The 21,276-nt window shown below is 43.3% G+C and overlaps 2 protein-coding genes across 4 annotated transcripts in view; one reads left to right on the top strand and one right to left on the bottom strand.

The window, feature by feature from the left end:
- The window catches only part of RPS4X (ribosomal protein S4 X-linked), a 490,857-nt gene that overhangs the window by 466,327 nt on the left and 3,254 nt on the right, over positions 1–21,276 (top strand). The window contains exons 1-5 of one of the 3 annotated variants that reach the window (XM_069986366.1): positions 16,187–16,211; positions 16,882–16,959; positions 17,373–17,553; positions 18,736–18,833; positions 19,635–19,806. In XM_069986366.1, the coding sequence (XP_069842467.1) occupies positions 16,209–16,211; positions 16,882–16,959; positions 17,373–17,553; positions 18,736–18,833; positions 19,635–19,806 (532 nt within the window). In that variant the 5' untranslated portion in view covers positions 16,187–16,208. Of the gene's footprint in view, positions 1–16,186; positions 16,212–16,277; positions 16,297–16,880; positions 16,960–17,372; positions 17,554–18,735; positions 18,834–19,634; positions 19,807–21,276 lie in introns of those variants that run through there. The other 2 variants (XM_069986368.1, XM_069986367.1) reach the window with 2 other exon arrangements.
- Positions 10,285–13,886, bottom strand: LOC138765776 (bone morphogenetic protein 15-like). Its single transcript, XM_069942828.1, has 2 exons — positions 13,646–13,886; positions 10,285–11,090 (listed from the first exon to the last, which is right to left on the bottom strand). Exons 1-2 carry the CDS (start codon positions 13,884–13,886, stop codon positions 10,285–10,287), a joined length of 1,047 nt encoding a protein of 348 aa, XP_069798929.1.

Genomic DNA, 21,276 nt, shown 5'->3' with positions numbered 1-21,276 from the left:
GCAATGGGAGAGAGAGAAGCATAGCAGGAGGAGACAAGTTTGCCAATTTAATGTATTTGTACAAATATTTAACTTGACGAGATGTACAAATCTAATTATATTAAGATGAGAACACCCCTTTAGGCTATGTTTACACTATGTGAAAACAGTTGTATTTTAAAACAACAGTTACATGTGAACATAGCCTCACCTTAAAGTGTAACTATTATTTAAAAAAAAAAAAAAGCTTCTGACTTCATATTGACTTGTCAGAAGTTTGCATTAGTCTGGGTGCTGAGACCCCTGCCATTTGCTAGAAAGAAGGGGCAGACGCACTCAACAACGTGCACTCTGTCCCTTCCTCTCTGCTATAAACTTGCAATATGAGCGATCTGTGTTACAATGGGATCCTATGGAACTTCCGGTATATGGAATTGCCAGAAGTTCCATAGGCTTCCATTATAATTCCTTAGACTGCTCACATTAGCAGTTACATAGTTCCACTTTTTAAAGAGGATGTACTATCAGGTACATCCTCTTTAATATGACCCACGTATAGAACGGTGCCGTCATGGGGAAGCCGGTGCCCTGGTCCGTTTTTTGAACTGCCGCCTGGTTCCAGTGTATGGCACTGGAAGGTGTTTGTGCATATTTTGGAATCCTTAGGGCTTGTTCCCGCGACCTGTATTTTGCAGACCCTACGGACAGGGAAGCCCTGTAATGGTGTGTTTTTCCCCTCCGGCCTTGATATCAATATCATGCTGGGAGTGGGGAAACTGAATTTACGCAGCAATGTCCTTTTACAGGGCTTTCCCCGTCCATAGGGCCTGTAAAATACATAGAAATAAGCCCTTATATCCAATACATATTCTGAGAAACCCCTGCCACATTGCCATAATCCTACCCAGCCCCCTTACAGACTATTAACATTTTCTGTTAATGCATAAAAATATGATCCATGCAAAGTCTATTTACACAGGCTGAGTACTATCAGAATAGGTGTGGTAGACCCAAGTAAATGTTTGTCCTGGTTATAGACCACAATCCTTATAGAAGTAATATAGAAATATAGAAGAAGATTGTCGGCAGAAAAAGACCACTGGGTCCATCTAGTCTGCCCTTTTAGTATTTCCCTTCTTGTTATCTTAGGATAGATGTATGTTTATCCCAGGCAGGTTTAACTATTGTAGACTTACCAACCACATCTGCTGAAAATTTATTCCAAGCATCTACTACTCTTTCAGTAAAGTAATATTTCCTCACTATGCTTCTAATCTTTCTCCCAACTAACCTCTTACTGTGTCCTCTTCAGTTTTTTTCCCTAAAAACACTTCCCTCCTGAACCTTATTTATTCCTTTAACATATTTAAAGGCTTCTACCATGTCCCCCCTTTCTACCATGTCTTCCCTTTCTCTTCAGACTATACAGACTATAAGTCTTTCCTGATATGGTTTATGCCTGACACCCTCTTTTTGTATCCCGTCTTTCCACCCGTTCTATTCTATCAATATCCTTTTTTAGGTGAGGTCTCCAGAACTGCACACAGTATTATCCAGGATTAGGAAAACATAGCTGCTTCCCCCCCCCCCAGAAACAGTGCCACTCTGGTCCTCAGATTGTGTGTGGTTTTGCAGGTCAGTTTCAGTGTGAATGGAGCCTACTTGTAGCACCACTTTTGTCCTTTCTGGAAGAAAGTAACTATGTGTTTCTAGTCCATTTTCTAGTTATTACGTCTTTAATGCAACACACATTTTTGCCTGTCAGCTCAGTATAAGATACATCTTTATTGATCAGTGAAGTTACCATTTGTTAAAATAACGACGATTGTACACTTAAAGTAGAAGCAAATGGAAATAAATGACACTAAAGTATTTGCATTTAAATTTTTTGGAAGAACATTCCAGGATGATCGTCTTCTGATGCCTTTTTGTGTAGTTTAGAATATCATTGGTTGTCAGAACAGCTTGTGCAGGAGGTAAGAACAGTGCCCTTTTCTGAAAGACAGATATACAATGCACTATTAGTGGACATTAGTGTATTAATAGAGGCAGCATTCTGTATTTCTTCATACCTGCAGACCTTTGTAGTACATTCTAGTCCCTGCTGGCAGTAGGCTCCTAGTGGTTTGTTTCCAACCATCCTCCAAAATGGAGTCATTCTAGGTCCCCTCAGAAGTAACGCCAAAGGCCAATCTGTTCTCTGTTCCATGTCCAAGTATAGGTTTGAAGACCGTGCTTGGGACATTGAGGTGGGCTTTGAAAGAACCTAGAACATATTATATATGTTCAATAAAACACCTACTGTAAATAGGACCATGTAGATACAAGGGGAAACAGAAGGATGCATTTGTAATATCTTTTGCATTAATGGTCATTAAGATGCTCCAGTATCTTTTGTTCTTTGGGAGAATATGAGTGAGCCTGTCGAAATGTTCAGGTTTGGCAATATTATCCGAACCGAAATGCTCAGCGTGTGATTCCCTGTGGTTGGATGCTGACCTAGGGCTGTCAGGAAACCATAGGCTGCATTGAAGCACGTCGTCCTACTGACCATACACATGCTTGGTTTACTGTATGTCTGTGATGGCTTTAAAGGAAGTCATCAGCAGGTTAGGTGAATCTAACTTGCTGATGTCTCCTTATAGCGCACAGGGCACAAAGGATGAAGGTATGTATCTTACCTTCATCCTCTGTGCCATGTCCATGCAGTTTAAAGTTAAATCTAAAGGCTAGTAATGTGGTTTGGAGCACAGTTCACTGATCTGCCTTGTCCTGCTAATATTCATTAGAAGGGGGGAGCTGGCTGGGGACAGATAGGTGGTAGCCCTGACCAGCCCCCCAGTACACTAAACAGACTAGCCTACAGATTTAAGTGTCACTGTTGTTTTAACAACTTTTTACATGTCTGATCTTTTTCAGGGGGAAAAAAATTATAAAAATAGTCGTGCTTATATTGGAGCATGACCTTCTCCCTCCCTTACACAGCAGCCACGCTGCAGCATGGTCCTCTCCCTGCCTGTACTCCCAATTGGTCTGGGTCTGAACACTCAGATCCGGACCGATCGAAACTTTTGACATGTCTCTGTGACACATCAAAAGCTTTTTGAAAGGACAGATACACTATAACTACAAACTATGCCAAGGATGAAGGTAAGAAATGTACCTTCATCCTCAGCACTCCATGCAGTGTAGAGAGATATTAGCAGGTTAAATTTGTCTAATCTGCTGATACTTTTTAAAGTAAAACTATCACAAAATGTAATAACTAATGGCAGTGGGGTTGTATGTTGGAATTAAAAGCCCCTTGTTATCCAGAGCATGTCCCAATGTCATCACCTCCCACACCTCTGGTGTCTGCCTATATAATACACCTTTATAAGAACAGATCCAACAAATCTGTTGGTGGCCCATATTTATCAATGGTCAACAATTAAACAATCTTATGCTACGTTTACACGGAGCGATAATTCGCCCAATCGATCGTTTAACGATTTTTAAGCAACGATTTGGTTTTTATAACGATCAGCGTTTAGACGAATAAATCGTTAGAAAAATTTGAACATTTTTAAGAAAAATCGTTATTGCGATCATTTTAAGATCACTTAAGCCCTTCTTTTACATAGGGTAAATCGGTGAAAGACTGTTTACACTAAGCAATCTGCGGCTATTTAAGAACATGTTGAAAGATCAAAATGAACGATTTCTTGCTCGCCCTTTGATCATTTACTGTGTTTACACGAAACGTTCCGTGTAAACGCAGCATAAGATTTATCCTAGTGGCTCGCGTCATTTGATAAAGCTGGTGCAACCTTGGACTTACACTTTATTGCCAATTAGAAGCTGACTTAAAGAGGAACTCTAGATAGAAATATATATATATATATATATATATATATATATATATATATATATATATATATATATATATATTTTAAAATCACCTGTGTCAGGAAGTTATACAGATTTGTATATAACTTTTATTTACAGAAAAAAAAAAAGCTGCCATGTGCTTCACAGGAAGTGAAGTATTCTTTTAAGTCTGACACAGTGCTCTCTGCTGTCCATGTCAGGAACTGTCCAGAGCAGAACATCCCCATAGAAAATCTCAACCGCTCTGGACAGTTCCTGAGCACTGTGCCAGACTGGAACGAATACACCACTTCATGCAGCAGCTGATAAGTACTGGAATACCTGATTTCTTTAAATAGAAGTCATTTAAAATTATGTGTAACTTTGACACCAGTTGAGTTGTTACGAGTTTACCTACGTTTTTTTTTTTTGCATGGTGCCCTGATGCTTTGTGTTTGATAAAGCAATGTTAGGGCTCCGTGTAACATATCTGGAATGGTGAAATAACTTGGCACATAGGATACAACACTACAGTTGAGTATGTACACTGATGATAATGAATCAATACAGCCCACTTGTCAGTAGATATGTACTATTCACAGTAGTCACTTATTACATGTGAGAAGTGTAGATATAATTTCCCAGTTAAAATACATCACTAGTATTCACAGCACATTCACAAGTTATGCTATGTAGAACCTATTTGCCAAGTGTATGGATGGATGAAAGCCCATGATGGAAGCGGCTTACCTGCGTGTTACACAGAAGAAGACCGATGCACAGAAATCCTCTAATGGAAACCATGGTTTGTTCTGCTGAAAATAAATGAGTTTCTTCAAAGGAGGTTGTGTTCTAAATGGTCCCTACAAGGAGCGAGTTCACTTTTCTTAATCTTAAATCTGCGTCATCCTTTGAAACCACTCGAATGGAAGCTGCTAAATCCTTCAAATATTTGAGGAGGAATAGTCATAGAGCTCTATGTCCAGGGGGAATGTATATGGTCTGGTCTTCTGGGAGCGCCCTGAGATTAATCGCCCTTTATGACTTTCAGATGGAAAAGTCTTCTGTATAGAATCCACCAATAAAAAGGTCAGACTATATCTGTGAGCACCCCAAGTCCAGGAAGATGGCTCTGCAAATAACTGAGATGGTACCTATAGGTCTACATACAGTATAGACGACAATGTGAATTAATAAGAGATCCGTACACTTTACCTGTAGCATCACTATAAGTAATAGGAGCTTTTTATAGGTCCAGACCCCTGCGGTGCATATACATGTTTTAAGTAGTGTACATACATCCGTATCCATACGAAAATGCTCTGAAACTGTACCTATTGGGGATCATGCTGCCCGATTTTCACAGGCTTTATCAGAGTTAGGGCTCATGTGCATCTGCTTCATTACAGCATGGCGCTCATCAATATAGTTCCCAGCATCATGTCAGAGATGCTATCCGGGCAGGGTGGGGGTGGGTATTTCATTAACAGGCATTCCACATCTGTGTTCCATGTGAATGCAGCCTTAAGGCCCTATTCCACAGAACGATTATCGCCCGCTAATCGTTCCGTGGAATAGAAGGCAACGATCAGCCGACATCGTTCATGTCGGCTGAATTGTTGTTGTCTGACTTTCAACATGTTGAAAGACAAACGACTGATATAGCAGTGATCTGCTGCCGTCGCTACGCGGAATAGGAGTGGCGGCAGCAGATCACCACTATCCTCTATTGGCTGCCCCCAGCAGCTTGTTTGCTGCCCACAGTCGGCCCATGGAATAGGGCCCTTAGACTGAGTTCACACTGAGTTTTTGCAGTCAGTTTTACTTTTTTCATCTGTTTTATGCAAAAATAACTGATGTATTTGTGTGCATCAGTTTTGATCCATTTTTCCATTGACTTCCATTATTAATAAACAGATCAACAGATTTTTTTTAGCATACACAAAAATGTTGTTGACCGTGTTTTTATGAACACGAAAAAATGTACGCGTTTTGATCCCTTTTTGGATTGGAATGGAAGTCAATTGAAAAATGGTTGCACACAAATACATGTTGTTTTTTTTTTTTTGTTTTGTTTTTTTTTTTGCATAGAACGGATAAAAAAAACGGGCTGCAAAAAAGCAGTGTGAACTCCGCCTAAAGAAGATGATGCATCGCAAACAATACATTTCTTTTACTGATTTATTGTAAATTTTAATTGGGTCCACAATTAATCCACAGTGTATCTACAACAGAAATTGACAAAGACATTGTTAAAGATTTACATGGCTATTCCCAGAGAATACTCAGGTGCAGGTGAACAGAAAAAAAAAATCCTATACTTACCTTCCTCACTGGCTGTCACAATGTCAGTCCTCACTGCGAACCACTTCCTAGTGTGGGTGTTGGCAAAAGACTGGTAGAGTGAATCACCTTGACAATATCACCCGCCAGGATGTGGGATATATTAGGAAGAATAATGTGTCTAGTTAGTTTTTGAGGTTACCGTAATGTGTTGGATGCTGAAAAAATAGGCGAGTGGAAGGATCTGATTGACTGTGATGATGGCCAAATTGTAAAGGGAAATGGATCACAGCATTTCCAGATCATATCCTGTCTAATCTCTAAAAAGAAACTATTGAAGCACAAGTTACTGATTGATGGTTATGATAAAATATGTCACATAAAAGATATCAAGAGATCGCACCAGACAATGTGATGGGCAAGGTTCTTTTAGGAAACATTGAGTCCTTGCTCAGGAATGGTTTGAGGAACATGATCCCCAGATCTCAATCTGATCTAGGATCAGTGGGATTTTCTAGATGCTTCCAAACAATATGCAGCTGCTAACATCGTGATACTAAATATCACAGGACACCTTTAGAGATGCTGTGGAGTCTATGCTTGGATGGTGGCACCTAGAATAGGTAGATTGTTTTACACTGTTCACACATTGCGATACCACTGCGTTTTCACCACAAATGACCAAGTTCGGGTTAAGACCATGTGATTTTACAGCGATCTGCACAGGTGGAGTTGAACTATTTTTACCATGATTTTGGTCACAGCGGGACCGCGATGTGTGAGCGATTATCCAGTAAAAATCTTTTTCTTTCAAATCAGCTGGTTTCAGAAAGTTATATAGATTTGTAATTTACTTCTATTTAAATATGTCAAGTCTTCTCATACTTATCAGCTGCTGTATGTCCTGCAGGAAACGTTTTCTTTTAAGTCTGACACAGTGCTCTCTGCTGCCACCTCTGTCCAAGACAGGAACTGTCCAGAGAAGCAGCAAATCCCCATAGAAAACCTTTCCTGCTCTGGACAGTTCCTGACATGGACAAAAGGTGGCGGCAGAGAGCACTGTCAAACTGGAGAGAGTATACCACTTCCTGCAGGATATACAGCAGCTGACAAGTACTGGAAGACTTGAGATTTTTTTTTTATTAGAAATAAATTACAAATCTATATCATTTTCTGAAACCAGTTGATTTGAAAGAAAGATTCTCGCTGGATAACCCCTTTAATGTTATGGCTGATCTATGTATATTGTAAAAGGCAAATGAAATTAATTCTATCGGTTACAAGGACCTAAGTCTGCTTGCCAAAACCATGGCTTTAGGTTATTAAATTGCCCTTTCAGTAGACACTTTAAAGGTTAATGGATTCAGCAGTGAAAGATGACATCCTTCTCTACATATGCACAGACTATGTATTTCTGAAAAGTAGAACATGTAGATATAACACGGACGGACATTCATATCAACAAGTATTTAAGAGCTGGAAGAGCACTATAAAAGGCTTAACCCCTTCCTAGCTGCATATCTATGAGTGAACAAAGGGCTCTTTGGTAGATACAGAAAAGCAGTATAGCACACAGACGAATCTAACCTGCTGATAGCTTCATTGTCAGTGCCCTGTTCTGACTAGGGAGCTATGTCTGTTAGAGATGAGCAAACCGGGTTCGGATTCGAGTCGATCCGAACGATCGGCATTTGATAAGCTGGGGCTGCTGAACTTGGATAAAGCTCTAAGGTTGTCTGGAAAACATGGATACAGCCAATGACTATATCCATGATTTCCACATAGTCTTAGGGCTTTAACCAAGTTCAGCAGCCCCCGCTAATCAAATGCCGAAAGTTCGGGTTCGGATAGACTCGAGCATGCTCCAGGTTCGCTCATCTCTAACGTCTGTTACCTTCATCCTTGACGCTGTTCCTGTGCTGTTTATTCTCAAATCTTCTGCCCAGTAAGCTGCTAGGAGCTCTGGGGGCAGAGCTACCACTTCCCAAGCACCGATCCGGCTGGCCCCCTCCATTTATATTATGAGAAGGGATGGTTGGCCCCAAATGATCATCAATGAAGGGGGCCAGCCGGATTAGTGCTCAGGGGGGGTGGTAGCCCCCCTCCCTTCCAGTGTTTATAACAACTTACCAGGCAGAGAATTTCAGAATAAACAGCACAGAAATGGCGCTGACAATGAAGGTAGCAGATATACCTTCTGTGCCCTGTGGCCACTAGGGAGCTATCAGCAGGTTAGATTTATCTAACCTGCTTATAGTTCCCCTTTAAAGCAACTCTGTACCCACAATCTGTCCCCCCCACACCACTTGTACTTTCGGATAGCTGCTTTTAATCCAAAATCTGTCCTGGGGTCCGTTCATGGCAGGTGATGCCATTATTGTCCTAAAAACAACTTTTAATCCTACTGTGTCTAACGGCCGGGGCTTACATTTGTAAATGCATTAGGCTGGCACACCCTCTCTGTCCTTCCTCCCCACCCTCCTCATCATTAGGAATGATCCAGGAACATTTACTGCTGTTTGAGCTTTGCACAGGTGTAGTAACGATCCAGCCCACGTTTATTATACAAACAGGTGGGGCATAGGGAGCAATCTGCCTGGAGCATTCCTAATGATTAGGAGGGCAGGGAGGAAGGACAGAGAGGGTGTGCCAGCCTAATGCATATCGAAATGTAAGCCCCGGCCGTTAGACACAGCGCTGCCGGATTAGAAGTAAATTTTTAGCACAATAACTGCATCACCTGCCAAACGGACCCCAGGACAGATCTTGGATTAAAAGCAGCTATCCGAAGGTACAAGTGGTTTGGGGGGGGGGGGGGCAGATTGTGGGTACAGAGTCACTTTAAGGCTATTTGGCCATTTGTCAAATAAAGAGGTTGAGTGATCTATGCCAAACCTATTACTAGGTGCCTGCCCCTAAATTGGTCGCATTTAGTGCGATTTACACAAAAATGTGCTTTATTTCTTATGATACAAATTTCCTGGCAGTTTTTCTGGCATTTCTTCTATTTAGTGTCGATTAATATAGAATAGTTTTTATTTGGCACACCAACAACCAACATGCATAAAGACGTTCCGTTTTTCCATTCCCAGAGCATGGTTCTATTTTGCCACAGACCGTAAAACGTAGTGTAAAAACAAAACAAAAAAAAATCACAGGTATGGGGTTTCAATTTTCCTACCGATGCTCAGTTGACTTCTACCAGCTGTGTTTTTGAGCAAAGATAATTGTGATCCCAGTCTAGGATTACATGCAGATGGTGTATTTCTGGTTGTATTTTCAGGGGTAATACAAATTCCCCTATTTTACATTGTTGGCCAAGACTTACCGTTGAAGTTCAATAGTAAGTAAACGTTGCTTGAGTTGGTCTTCCAACTTTACCTGTTGATAATCCCTGCAGAGAGTGCAGGTAGGCAGAGAGCAGTGACTAGTCATTGCCTGGATACTGCCCAAATGACTAGTTCTGGCCTCATCTCCTCCAGACGCCGCTCCAGTCACTGACTGGATGAGCGGCTGTTGAGTTAAGATAACAGCCATTATATGACAGCTGTCCAATAAAAATAAAAAACCAACTGATAGATAACTAGCAGATCTGTGGGGGTCCAACCACTGGGAACCTTACCAATCCCAAGGATGCTGGACAAATGTTGCTCCATATGAACAGGCTAGCCAGAGCGCCTTTCATTTGTGGCCACAATTTTCCAGGTGTCCCAGTGGGTGAACCCCTTAAACTACTACTTATCCCCCTTCTACTGGGATGAATTTGTAAAATAAAATACCCCTTTAGCACCTATGGCCAGACACAAGAGGCCTAGACACTAGAGTTAAATATATTTGAAAAAAAATCATCAGATTTAACATACAGATAGAAGCCGATGACTGCAATTCAACTTCATGATAGCAGGGATCCTAAAATATACCGGGGAGTCCTACACCAATAAAATTTATACATAGAATTACAAAAAGTGAAAAAAGTTTTATTTTCAGTTTGGGGTGGGAGAGGAATAAACTTTTACAACCATAGAAAAAGACCTGCTCATAAGTCACATCTATAAGCTTGACGCATTAAATAACACACATATTTACACACACACATCTTCAAGTAGGTTAATAAAGTGGCTTTATAAAGTGCTTGATTTTCCTCTGCTCTCTTAGCTGACAGTCTCTGTTCTCTTACCGACAGGTGCACGATTCGGCAATCATATTTTCATATTCTTTAAACAGGATATTTCCTCCCGGTTCAATCATAAGGACACTGATTGGACCATAGGAGTAAGGGACACAAGAAGGACGTGGGATGTTTCCATCAATCACCTGGTTTATAAAGTTCTGAATAATGGCATGGTTGGGTGAATTATACCCTGCATGCAGAAGTCTGGGGCAATCTCCCTTGCAGTAGCCAGGGTTGTACCTGTGTGGGGCAATAATCCAGTGATCCCATCCCAGTTGATGAAAACTAACCCAGAATGGACGCAGGGAGCAATGATTCTTGAGTTGTTCGCTTTGGTTGGAAATTTTCGGAAGCTTAATGCCAAAAGTCCCTACTTGCCGTGGTTTCCTCCTCAACTCACGTGGCACAGCCTTTCCTGAATCTGTAGTTAAAATCTTCTCAGTGGACGGATTATGGACTTTAGGGTTGAAGTAGATGAGTAAGAAAGGGATATGGGAGGCTGAAACAGCCAGCGATCTTGTGCGTTTCCCAATACTCCGGCAGAGGAGTTGGACATGTAAACTTTGGTTTGCATCCTCCGGTAGAGATCTGATGTGGGAAGTGATATCGGTCTCAGCCCACACCCAATTTCCAGGTGGAACTCTTGTCTTGGAGAAGAGATCAGCATTCGGCAGAGGCTCCACCTTACATATGTAAGAACTGTCCCCAAAATACATTGTTCGGGGATACATCACCGTTGCCTTTACCAGCTCCTCCTTTTTTAGGTTATGTAGGATAAATTTAAGATTTTGTATCCTCCATTTCTTTTCTGGAAAAAAAAAAAAAAACAAGCGCTTATGGTTTACCCATTATGTTGTAAGGTAAGTCACAATGTATAGCAAAAAATATGGCACCGAGCCAGTCAGTAAAATCTATGGGATCACAAACAGTAGAAGGATAACGGGCAGGGCAGCCATAGTGGTCATATATAATACTCATGCAATGAACATCCTGCAGGAAATTGCTGATTGCCATATTTCACAAAGACAAGAGATGCAAATAATTTTTCTTAGATTTAGCCCTCTTTGAATGCAAATAGCCACCAAATCTGAAGGGTCCCAGACCCGCAAGTCCTAGCCTGACTAAGGGGCTATTCCATGGAGCGATAATCGGCCGATTATCGCTCGGTGGAATAGAGAAAAAGATCAGCCGATGATTGAGTCATCGGCTGATCATTTATTTAAGCCCAAACCTAAAATCATTGGTCACCCACCGCACATCGCTACGCTGGAATAGCGGTGTGCGACGGACGATTTGAGAAGCACCATACATCGCCTGGCAGGACTTCTCCTCCGCTCAGTCTTCCTCCCTGGGTCCCGCGGTGCAGCATCAGCTTTGTTGCGGCCTGACTGAGCTGTCAGACCACTCCGGAGTTGATGTTGTGCCGCGGGACCCGGGGAGGAAGATGGAGCGGAGGAGAAGCCCTGCTAGGTAATGTATGCTGCAAGGACATCGGTAACAATGTTCCTGCAGCCCTCGCTAAACGATCATCGGGCCGTGGAATAGGCCCAGTAAATGAGCGCCAATCTAGCAGATCGGCACTCGTTTACACTGTTGATCAGGCCTGTGGAATCGGACCCTAATGCTGCATTCAGACGTCCGGGAAGGTGCTTTGAGTTGCTGCGGCTCTGTCACTACAGTGCTGCATCGCTTCAAAGAGATTCCTTGCTGGAACTGCAGGTAGCCTCGGTAAGGGGAGCATCGTCTGAAATTACATTTATTGTGCAGGATCTGAGCAGACAGAAAAATAAATAAAAATACTGCAAGCAGGAAATTTTTGTCCACTCAAATTCTGCAAAAGAAAAAAAGCGCACACCAGACATAAACCATTGAAGTCAATAGGATCTCTTGGGTATCCTTTTACATCAGTGAATGTCTTATTGAATGGACTCCCCATCTCTGTTCTGTAGCGTCAATAAGACTTACTGATGGCGCCCTGGCAGAAATGTGAACCTAGCCTAATGCTGCCATTGGGACAAATATGCCGCAGTCTTCCCCAGATAAAGCCACAATAATATATTTGAGTTTCCTTTTGAAGTCAGTGGGGGAAAATCCACAACAAACCAACAGTGTAATAGAGATATAAACCAATCAGTTTCACCAGCATGTGGAGGAGATTTGATAAACTCTCATCCATGTTGCCGATACTGTAATACACTGGGTATCTGCCCCATGTGTACATACACTTAGGGTAAATGCACACTAGATGGATTTGCTGCAGATTACACGGCTGTATAACAGCCAACTCTGCTGTCCTCCGCTTCTTGATCATCTCTGGAAGGCCAGAAGGGGCCAGGAAGTCACGTTTTTATACTACATCACTGGTAGTTTTTCCAGTGTGTCGGAGCACAAGCACTTACCTCTGCAGTGTGCTTGAGCTTAATTAAAAAAATATATATATTGAAATCCTAACAATCAGCCAATGGTAAAAATGACACTCTAGTCTTTATTGGGGTCTATATACGGGGGGGGGGGGGGGGGGGGGGGAGTCAAAAGTCTCAAGACAACTTTTATTTCAGGAATCTATCTTTTGAGCCATGTCTGGAACATAGCAGCCATCTTGGACACGTTTATCAAAGACGACAAGACATTGTCTCAGAAATCAATTGCCAAAATCAAAGTTTTGGTTTAAAACGTTATCAATGTAGAAAGTTCCCTTTGATGCACAGCTATTTGATGTGTTGATCACTTTTGAACCACAAGATTGCAGCAATTGATTTCTGAGACAATTCTGTTCTTCTGTGATATGCTACATGACCACCTTCCATTTGGAAAAACTTGCCCTTGATCCAATATGGCTGCTATGTTCAAGACATAGCCAAAAATATAGCCCCCTCCCACATTACTTGCTGGGGTATTAGATATGCCATTTTCATTTCTGAAATAAAAGGGTGTCCAGCAGGGGCATAGATAGGATTCATGGGGCTCCATGAATCTTCTAGGGCCCTTCCCCCATACTGCCTCCTGCCACAAGAAAGACTGGCAGGGGATGGAGCCCTGCCTGTAGGTGCTGTGAGCTTTAACTACCATGGAGGCAGACCACATTTCATCAGGGGGACCCAGGCCCCATAGCAGTTGCGTGGTCTGTCTCCATGGTAGCTACGCCACTGGTGTTCAGAGACCTTTGACACACCCTGTATACAATCATCATATATGCTAAAAGGTTTCCCAGTGCATGCATAAAATGTTTGGACTGGTGTGAAAACAGCCCTATCCATTACGTACCTTGCAATAAGCAGATAATAAACCTAAAAACATAAAGCAGAAACACTAGTGTGAATGAGGCCTTATATAACTTTATACCCCAAACCCTATTGCTCTTACCCATAATATAAGGTGCTTGACTGACAGGCCTTACAAGTCTCACCGCAGCTCCAACTGGCCTACTTGCTTTGGGTCTTCCATCTCCATCCGCTGACCTCTTGTACAATTGTAGCATAAAGCGTAGGTGCTGCATACTCAGGTCCTGTTTGGCTGCCATGCCAGACTTCAAAGGCCCATGGTCCATCAAGGTGCGAATTAATGGCAGAGAATGAGAGCTGCTAATCGCACCTAATCCATTCATCCCTATAGCAGGGGGCAACGCAACCATAAGCAGCCAGAGGAGCAGCAGGTGTGCAGGTGCCGGCATCATTGCAGCAGTCTATCATGTGGCACTCTCATGGAGGGGAGTATAGTGAGCAGGTCTTAGCAGACTCATGAACAGGAGAGACTGTGGGTGCAGCAGCATCATTGTCTCACCCAGGTGCAGCCATTACTTAAAATGGGAGGAGTACAAAGTAGCGGCTGTCCCATACACTGACTATAACTGTGGCCTGCTCCACACCAAGGGACTTTCTCTTATTTTAACAATGCAGAAGAAAACCAAGGGACTAGTGTAAATTCTCCAGGATGAGGAGGGACGCTGTCTTGTCCAGTCTTATATAGAATCTGCCTGCTTTCTAATGAGAACCTGGACTGGACCTCCCACTTACTTAACCCATTAAGTTCTACAAAATTACTAAATACCAAAATGTGCAACTATTTGACATCTGTATGTAGAAAAAAACATGGCGGCGGCCTAGTGAAGGAGGGCCCTGGTGTCTTGTGGTGTATTTACTATTAGGGCGGGTTCAGACTACAGAATTCTCGCGGATAAATTCCATGGAATTCCGTCACCTGTACTTGCTCACGGCTGCGCGCCTATGTGCCGGCTGATTCCCGCGAAAGAATTGTCACGTCAATTCTTGTGTACAATATTGTGATGGGCGGCACCTCACAGGACAGGAAAATGGAATGGAGTCAATTGGATTTAAAGTGGTCTATAGGTACAGTAGTTGTTGCCCATGGCAACCATCAACGCCTCTGCAAAGATTCTATGAAAGATGGAATCTGATTAGCTGCCATGGGCGAGCACTCCTATTTTTTTTAAATCAACTGGTGTTAGAAAATGATACAGATTTGCAAATTACGTCTAATTTATATATCTCAAAGCTTCCAGTACTTATTAGCTGCTGTATGTCCTGCAGGGAGCGGTGTATTCTTTCCAGTCTGCTCTCTGCTGCCCCATAGAAACCTCTCCTGCTCTGAACAGTTCCTGACATAGACAGATGTAGCAGCAGAGAGCACTCTGTCAGACAGGAAAGAATACACCACTTCTGCAGGGCATACAGCAGCTGATAAGTACTGGAGGATTTCAGATTTTTAAATAGAAGTAATTTTCAAATCTGTATAACTTTCTGGCACCAGCTAGTTTGAAAAAACATTTTTTTTTACCGGAGTACCCCTTTAAATTTGTCCCTGCAATGACAATCTTCACCCCCTAAGCGCAGGGGTAAAGTTTTATTTGAATTCAGGCCATTTTTTTTCAGTGTGAATAATTGTAAGAGTGTCAGAGTGTGTGTGTGTGTGTGTGTGTGTGTGTGTGTGTGTGTGTGTGTGTGTGTGTGTGTGTGTGTGTGTGTGTGTGTGTGTGCGTGCGTGCGTGTGTGCCTGCCACAGGGGTCAAATCTGCTGCCCCCCCAACTGTTGCTAAACTACAATTCCCATCATGCCTAGACAGCCAAATCCAAAGCTTTGGGTGTCCTGGCATGATGGGAATTGTAGTTCTGCAACAGCTGGAAGGCTGCTGGTTTGACATGCAACTAGGCCTACCTTTAGGAAAGGGGGGGGGGGGGGAGGCAATTTTGTTTGCATAAAAATTGTGGCCTTGGCAATAAATGGTTGTCTGCCTATGGTTTAATGCGGTTTTTATGCATTTTTGATGCATTTCTGCTGTTTTTCCCTTTATTGTGTTATGAATTGCTGTGCTTTTACCAAAATCTCAGCAAGATTGCGCTATTTTACCATGATTGTGCAATTTGCAGCAAGACCACAGGAAAAGAACGGCAGAACCGCATATAAAAAATACTACAAAAACGCCATGCAGTATTTTTCGCTCCACGGATTGTGGCCCTTTTATGGATCCACAGCAACTACAGAGGTGTAAAAGTGTCCATAGAAATCAATAGGTACTATACTGTCCACAGTAATAATACTGATGTTTGTTAGAAACCAAAACTGTATAACTGTAGAGAAAATCATTCATTCACATTCTCAGATTCAGGGGTTTTTTTAATGAATAAAATAGATCATAGCTTTCCCTAACCTGTGGATGTGTTGCAAAACTACAACTCCCAGCATGCCCTGACACGGGTTGGGGAACACTGGATAAGGTGGATACATATCTCAGCTTCTGGCAGTTGGATAAGCAGAAACCCTATATAATGCAGTACCACCCCAGGCCAGCAGAGGTCACTGCACGAGGTAACACACACGGAAGTCTTGTCCCTGCTCGCTCGCCGTCAGTGGCGCAAGGTTATCCCGCCCGCCCCGGAAGAGGGAGGTCCTTTCCATTGCAGACGCAGCCATGGTGAGACTTCTTCTCCGTTATCCCGTAGATCCCATCCAGCCCCATCCTCCGTCCTCCCCCCGGTCCCTGCCCCGGTTTCTCCATGGTAATGTAGTATAAGCCACAGACACTCGTCCCCGTCCGTTATTGACCCATCAGGCACTTCCTAAAGTGCTAAAAGTCCACGGGGGGCCCGGGCCGCCATTGCTGCCGGAGACCTAGCAAGGTGTCATGGCCTCGGCTGGTGGGCTGTGTAGTGCGGCTGGTGAGCGTTACCGCTCCGGTGTGAACACTGTAGTGAGGCGGTCAGGCCGGTTCTTGTTGTCCGGGATGGGGGAAGTGTTATATGGTGTGTGGCAGCACTACAACTCCCAGCATGCCCTGCCAGCACAAGGCTGGGAGTTGTAGTTCTGCCCTGGCTGGAGAGTCTCAGCCTGGTTATTGCAGCAGTGTATATATACTGACTGCATGTGTCCCATTCACTGCTATGGGGAGGAAGGCTGCCTGCTGTCAGGGCATGCTGGGAGTTGTAGTTCTGCCCTGGCTGGAGAGTCTCAGCCTGGTTATTGCAGGAGTGTATACTGACTGCATGTGTCCCATTCACTGCTGGGCGAATACAGTGATGAGATGTGTGTGCATATACAGTGACTGTATAATGTAACCTAGAATTTTCTTCTCTCCCCTTATACAGGCTCGCGGACCCAAGAAGCACTTGAAGCGTGTCGCGGCGCCCAAGCACTGGATGCTGGATAAGCTGACTGGTGTCTTTGTGAGTATCTGCTATACTGTGATGTGGAGGCCTCACCCTCCAGTGTCTATAGCTCCTCCAGAAGGAGGAATCTGTAACCGCAGTGCCTTCTAGACTAGCATCTGGTTGTAGATAGAATGATCCCTGTATCTTCTATACTGTGATGTGGAGGCCTCTCCTCCTTCTGGAGGAGCTATAGACACTGGAGGGTATCTGTAACCGCAGTGCCTTCTAGACTAGCATCTGGTTGTAGATAGAATGATCCCTGTATCTTCTATACTGTGATGTGGGGGCATCTCCTCCTTCTGGAGGGTATCTGTAACCATGGTGCCTTCTAGACTAGGCGCTGGTTGTAGATAGAATGACCCCTGTATAGTGTATGATGAGTCCTGTATCCGCTATACGATGTAATGGTTTCATCAATCCACCTCCAGGCACCACGTCCGTCCACTGGTCCCCACAAGCTTCGGGAGTGTCTGCCCCTCATCATTTTCCTGAGGAACAGGCTGAAGTACGCCCTTACCGGAGATGAGGTCAAGAAGATTTGCATGCAGCGCTTCATCAAGATTGATGGCAAGGTCCGCACAGATATCACCTACCCTGCTGGATTCATGGGTGAGAAATGGATTAGTACTGTCTATAGAACTCATAAGTGGGGGTAAAGGGGTTCTCAAGGGGGTAAAAAAAAAACAACATCTCCTAAGCTCCTGCAGCAATGCCAATGCTACCAGCCCCCTCATCACTGCCACGTCCTAGTGGTATGGCATCCCCACAGGAACTCTGTGCCACTGTGGCCACTGGCGGGATCCCAATCTAGTCTGTGACTAAGTGGTCACTGGTCTTGTCAGCATGGCTACTGCATGGGCTCAGGGTAGGTGAGTATTACTACTTGATCAGTAATCCTACATGTCTCTGCATCTCTGCATTTGAGCTCTAGATGCAGAAAAAATAGTGAAATACATTCACTTTACTAATCCTGCATCAGAACCCTGCTCCTGTGCTGTATGGAGAGAACATCACTGCTGGGGGAGACATTGGTCACTGTGGCAGCCTGATATGGTTTGTCCATGGACCTAATATCATAGTGTGCAGGGTGGGGAACTTTGCACAAGAACAGCTAAGTGCTAAGGTGTCTTAAGTGTATGGGGAAAATCCCTCTAACTCGAAGGAAGTGACTGCTGGTGTCTAGTCAGTTTTCAGAATTTTTGTTTACTCCATTTTGTTATGTTATCAGGGTTGTAACCTGATGTACCTAACAGATCCCAGCAATTAGTGATTGCAATGTTGGCCTTACAGTCACAGGTTACTATTGGCTGGTAACATGCTGGAGTAGTCTTCCCTTTTGTCCTGTTGGACTAGGTGACTACTTTCATATAGAGGGTTACATATTCTAATTTCACTATAGAGCCAAATAATTCCAAAATGTACCAGGCAATAGATGCAGAACAGTTACTTTGTGTGATCAAGAGAGATCCACGGTTAAAGAACTAAGGTGGTACAAGCCCCATATAGTGACGCTGTAGTTAAGGCTGGTAACTGTTTCCCATGTTTATTTCTCCTGAGGAAACCTGACAGACACAGAGCGCTCAGTACAGTGCATGTACACCTATTCACATTAGTGGAGACTTAGATGTGGTCGTCATAGATGTGAAGTTTATTCAAATAGTGCAGCTTTTCTGCCTTCTGTTAATTCACTAATCCGCTACTGTGTACAGTGTCATAATATGAAATCTGACACCATGTCTCTTCAGTCCTCTTAACTGCATGTAAGATTCATCCTCTTGTGGTGTTTTACAGATGTCATCAGCATTGAAAAAACTGGTGAGCACTTCCGTCTGGTATATGACACCAAGGGTAGATTTGCAGTGCACAGAATCACAGCTGAAGAGGCAAAGGTAATGACAACTAACTTTGGGGTCCTTGCAGTACCATATCAGCGGGATTCAGCTGTTACCAAGTAAAGTGCAACATTAAGTCCGAAAATGATGATAGAATTGGTTCCCCCGTTAAAGGTACTGCTTGGTTAAGGGTGGGTTTACTCAGCGTTTTGAGCCTTCATCATTGGTATTTGTTGGCATGGGATGCTGACGTATACTGTGACGAAGAGCAGTGGATTCAGTTTATTTCTGTGGCTCAATGGAGTTGCATAGTGATTCGACTCGTGCCAGATATGCAAATTATTAGCAGGACTTAATTGTGGCATCAAATCACTGAAATAAAAAGCATCAGCTGCTCTTAGTCAATGTGTACATAGGCATCCAGTTCTTGACGGGAAGCTGACAGATCCTGTGGAGACACAAAACGCAGTGTGAATGTACCCTAAGAACTCTGGGCTGTACCTTGTTTGTTGGGGATCTGGATTACCTCGGGCTCCCTGTGGCACTTTAGGCCATGTCTAGATGTTATATACTTCTGTAATGTAAGATTATTATATACACTTTTTATTAATTCTGTAGCTAGTTTTACCTTTTTGGCCTGTTAAGTTTGCATTTATATTTGTGCTTGTGGATTTGGTGGCCTGTTCTCTACTTGAAACCTTAGTGTGTGAATATGGTGCCTGAATAAAGATGGCTTAAAAAGTATATGATAGAGGTACTTTAGAAGAATGCATAGATACTAGAAATGACTTGTATTGGTATCACACAGCTTCAGTATTCCTATTGCTAGGCATTGATCATTAACTTTACCTTCTCCAGTACAAGCTGTGCAAGGTGAGGAAGACCTGGGTGGGAACAAAAGGAATCCCTCACTTGGTGACCCATGATGCCCGCACCATCCGTTATCCTGACCCCCTCATTAAGGTCAATGACACTGTTCAGATTGACCTGGAAACTGGCAAAATCACAGACTTCATCAAGTTCGATACTGGTGAGTGACACTGACCACATAAACACTTTTTCACTTTATATTTCAGAAGAGTCAGACCATTTTTGTTGTTAAATTTCTTAAGAACTACATCTGTCCTGCTGATCATTATTGGCTTGATCTGTCTATCGGAGTATAAACAGCCATCAAATGTTCTTGGTATAGTGGAATAGGTTTTTGAGGGCAGGGATGTCTGTAGGGTTTTTCCCGCAGGATGGAGGCTTCTTTCTAGGTTCTTTCTAAGAACTGTGATCATAGCCCCATTGGGAAGCAGCTGCGATCTTTGCACCATACATGCTACTTGTGCACAATTATCTTGGTGTAGGCTCTTATAGCCTGAATGTAGTGACTTGTTCTGTCAGGAATACTACAGCAAGCAACAATTATTTAGCGGCCTGTTAATACCAAATAGCGGTCACTTCAAAGAGGGCATTTCTGGCAAAAACCCAACTGTCCTAATGCTGTGACCAATATTGTAATCCTCTACAGGATACTATAGGCACTACATGTGTGTACTATGGTCTATTATAGAGGAGATAATCTGAAGAACAGCCTTCAGTGTTATGCATTAAAGGGTTTGTTCAGGGGGGAAAAATATCAGATCAATTGGTGCCACAGACTTGTAATCTATAAAAAAAAATATCAAGTCTTCCAGGACTTATCAGCCGCTGTATGTGCTGCAGGAATTGGTTTATTCTCTCTTGTCTGACATGGTTCTCTCTGCTTCAACCACTGTCCGTACTGTCCACTGTTCGTCAGTATGAGCAGTAGCAAATACCCGTAGAAAACCTCTCCTGCTCTCCATACTGGAAAGAATATGCCACTTCGTGCAGGACATACAACAGCTGATAAGTAATGGAGAAGAGATTTTTTTTTTTCTCTTTAATATAAGTAAATTACATATTTCCGTCACCAGTTGATCGGAAAGAAAACATTTTTTTGAGTGAACTACCCCTTTAAAGGGGTTATCCACCACTTAAATGTTCTATATGTTACTGTCCTAATTAAAGAGGACCTGTAACCCCCCCCCCCCCCCGTGCTGGGGTGACAGGCTCCCGACCCCCCCATTACAGCCCCCTGTACTCACCTGATCCCGTCGGGTCCCGCTTCCTGATCCCGTCGGGCCACGGAGATATGAGCGCTCAGCGCGCGCGCTCACAGGACAGTCCGATGCCCATAAAGAATGACGGAGAATCGGACTCCCCATTCATTCTCTGAGCGTCGGACTCTCCTGTGAGCACGCACGCCGGGCTTCGGGCACTCATATCTCCGTGACCCTGCTGGTATGTGGGTTTTTCCTATGAAATTCTGGGACATTGATCCTTGTAGCGATTTTACCATTAATAGAAATGTATGCATAAAGGGCCAACTAGGTGGTGGGGGGGCAGTCTGTTCTTGCAGTCTGGCACTGTCCGCTTTGACTGCATAGGAACACACCTCACCTGGTATCGCCAGGGGGCTATTTTAGCCTTA

The sequence above is a fragment of the Dendropsophus ebraccatus genome, chromosome 10 (assembly GCF_027789765.1).
Source record: "Dendropsophus ebraccatus isolate aDenEbr1 chromosome 10, aDenEbr1.pat, whole genome shotgun sequence".
Taxonomy (NCBI): Eukaryota; Metazoa; Chordata; class Amphibia; order Anura; family Hylidae; genus Dendropsophus; species Dendropsophus ebraccatus.
The sequence above is the reverse complement of the archived record's forward strand: the minus strand, read 5'-3'. Positions and strand labels throughout refer to the sequence as shown.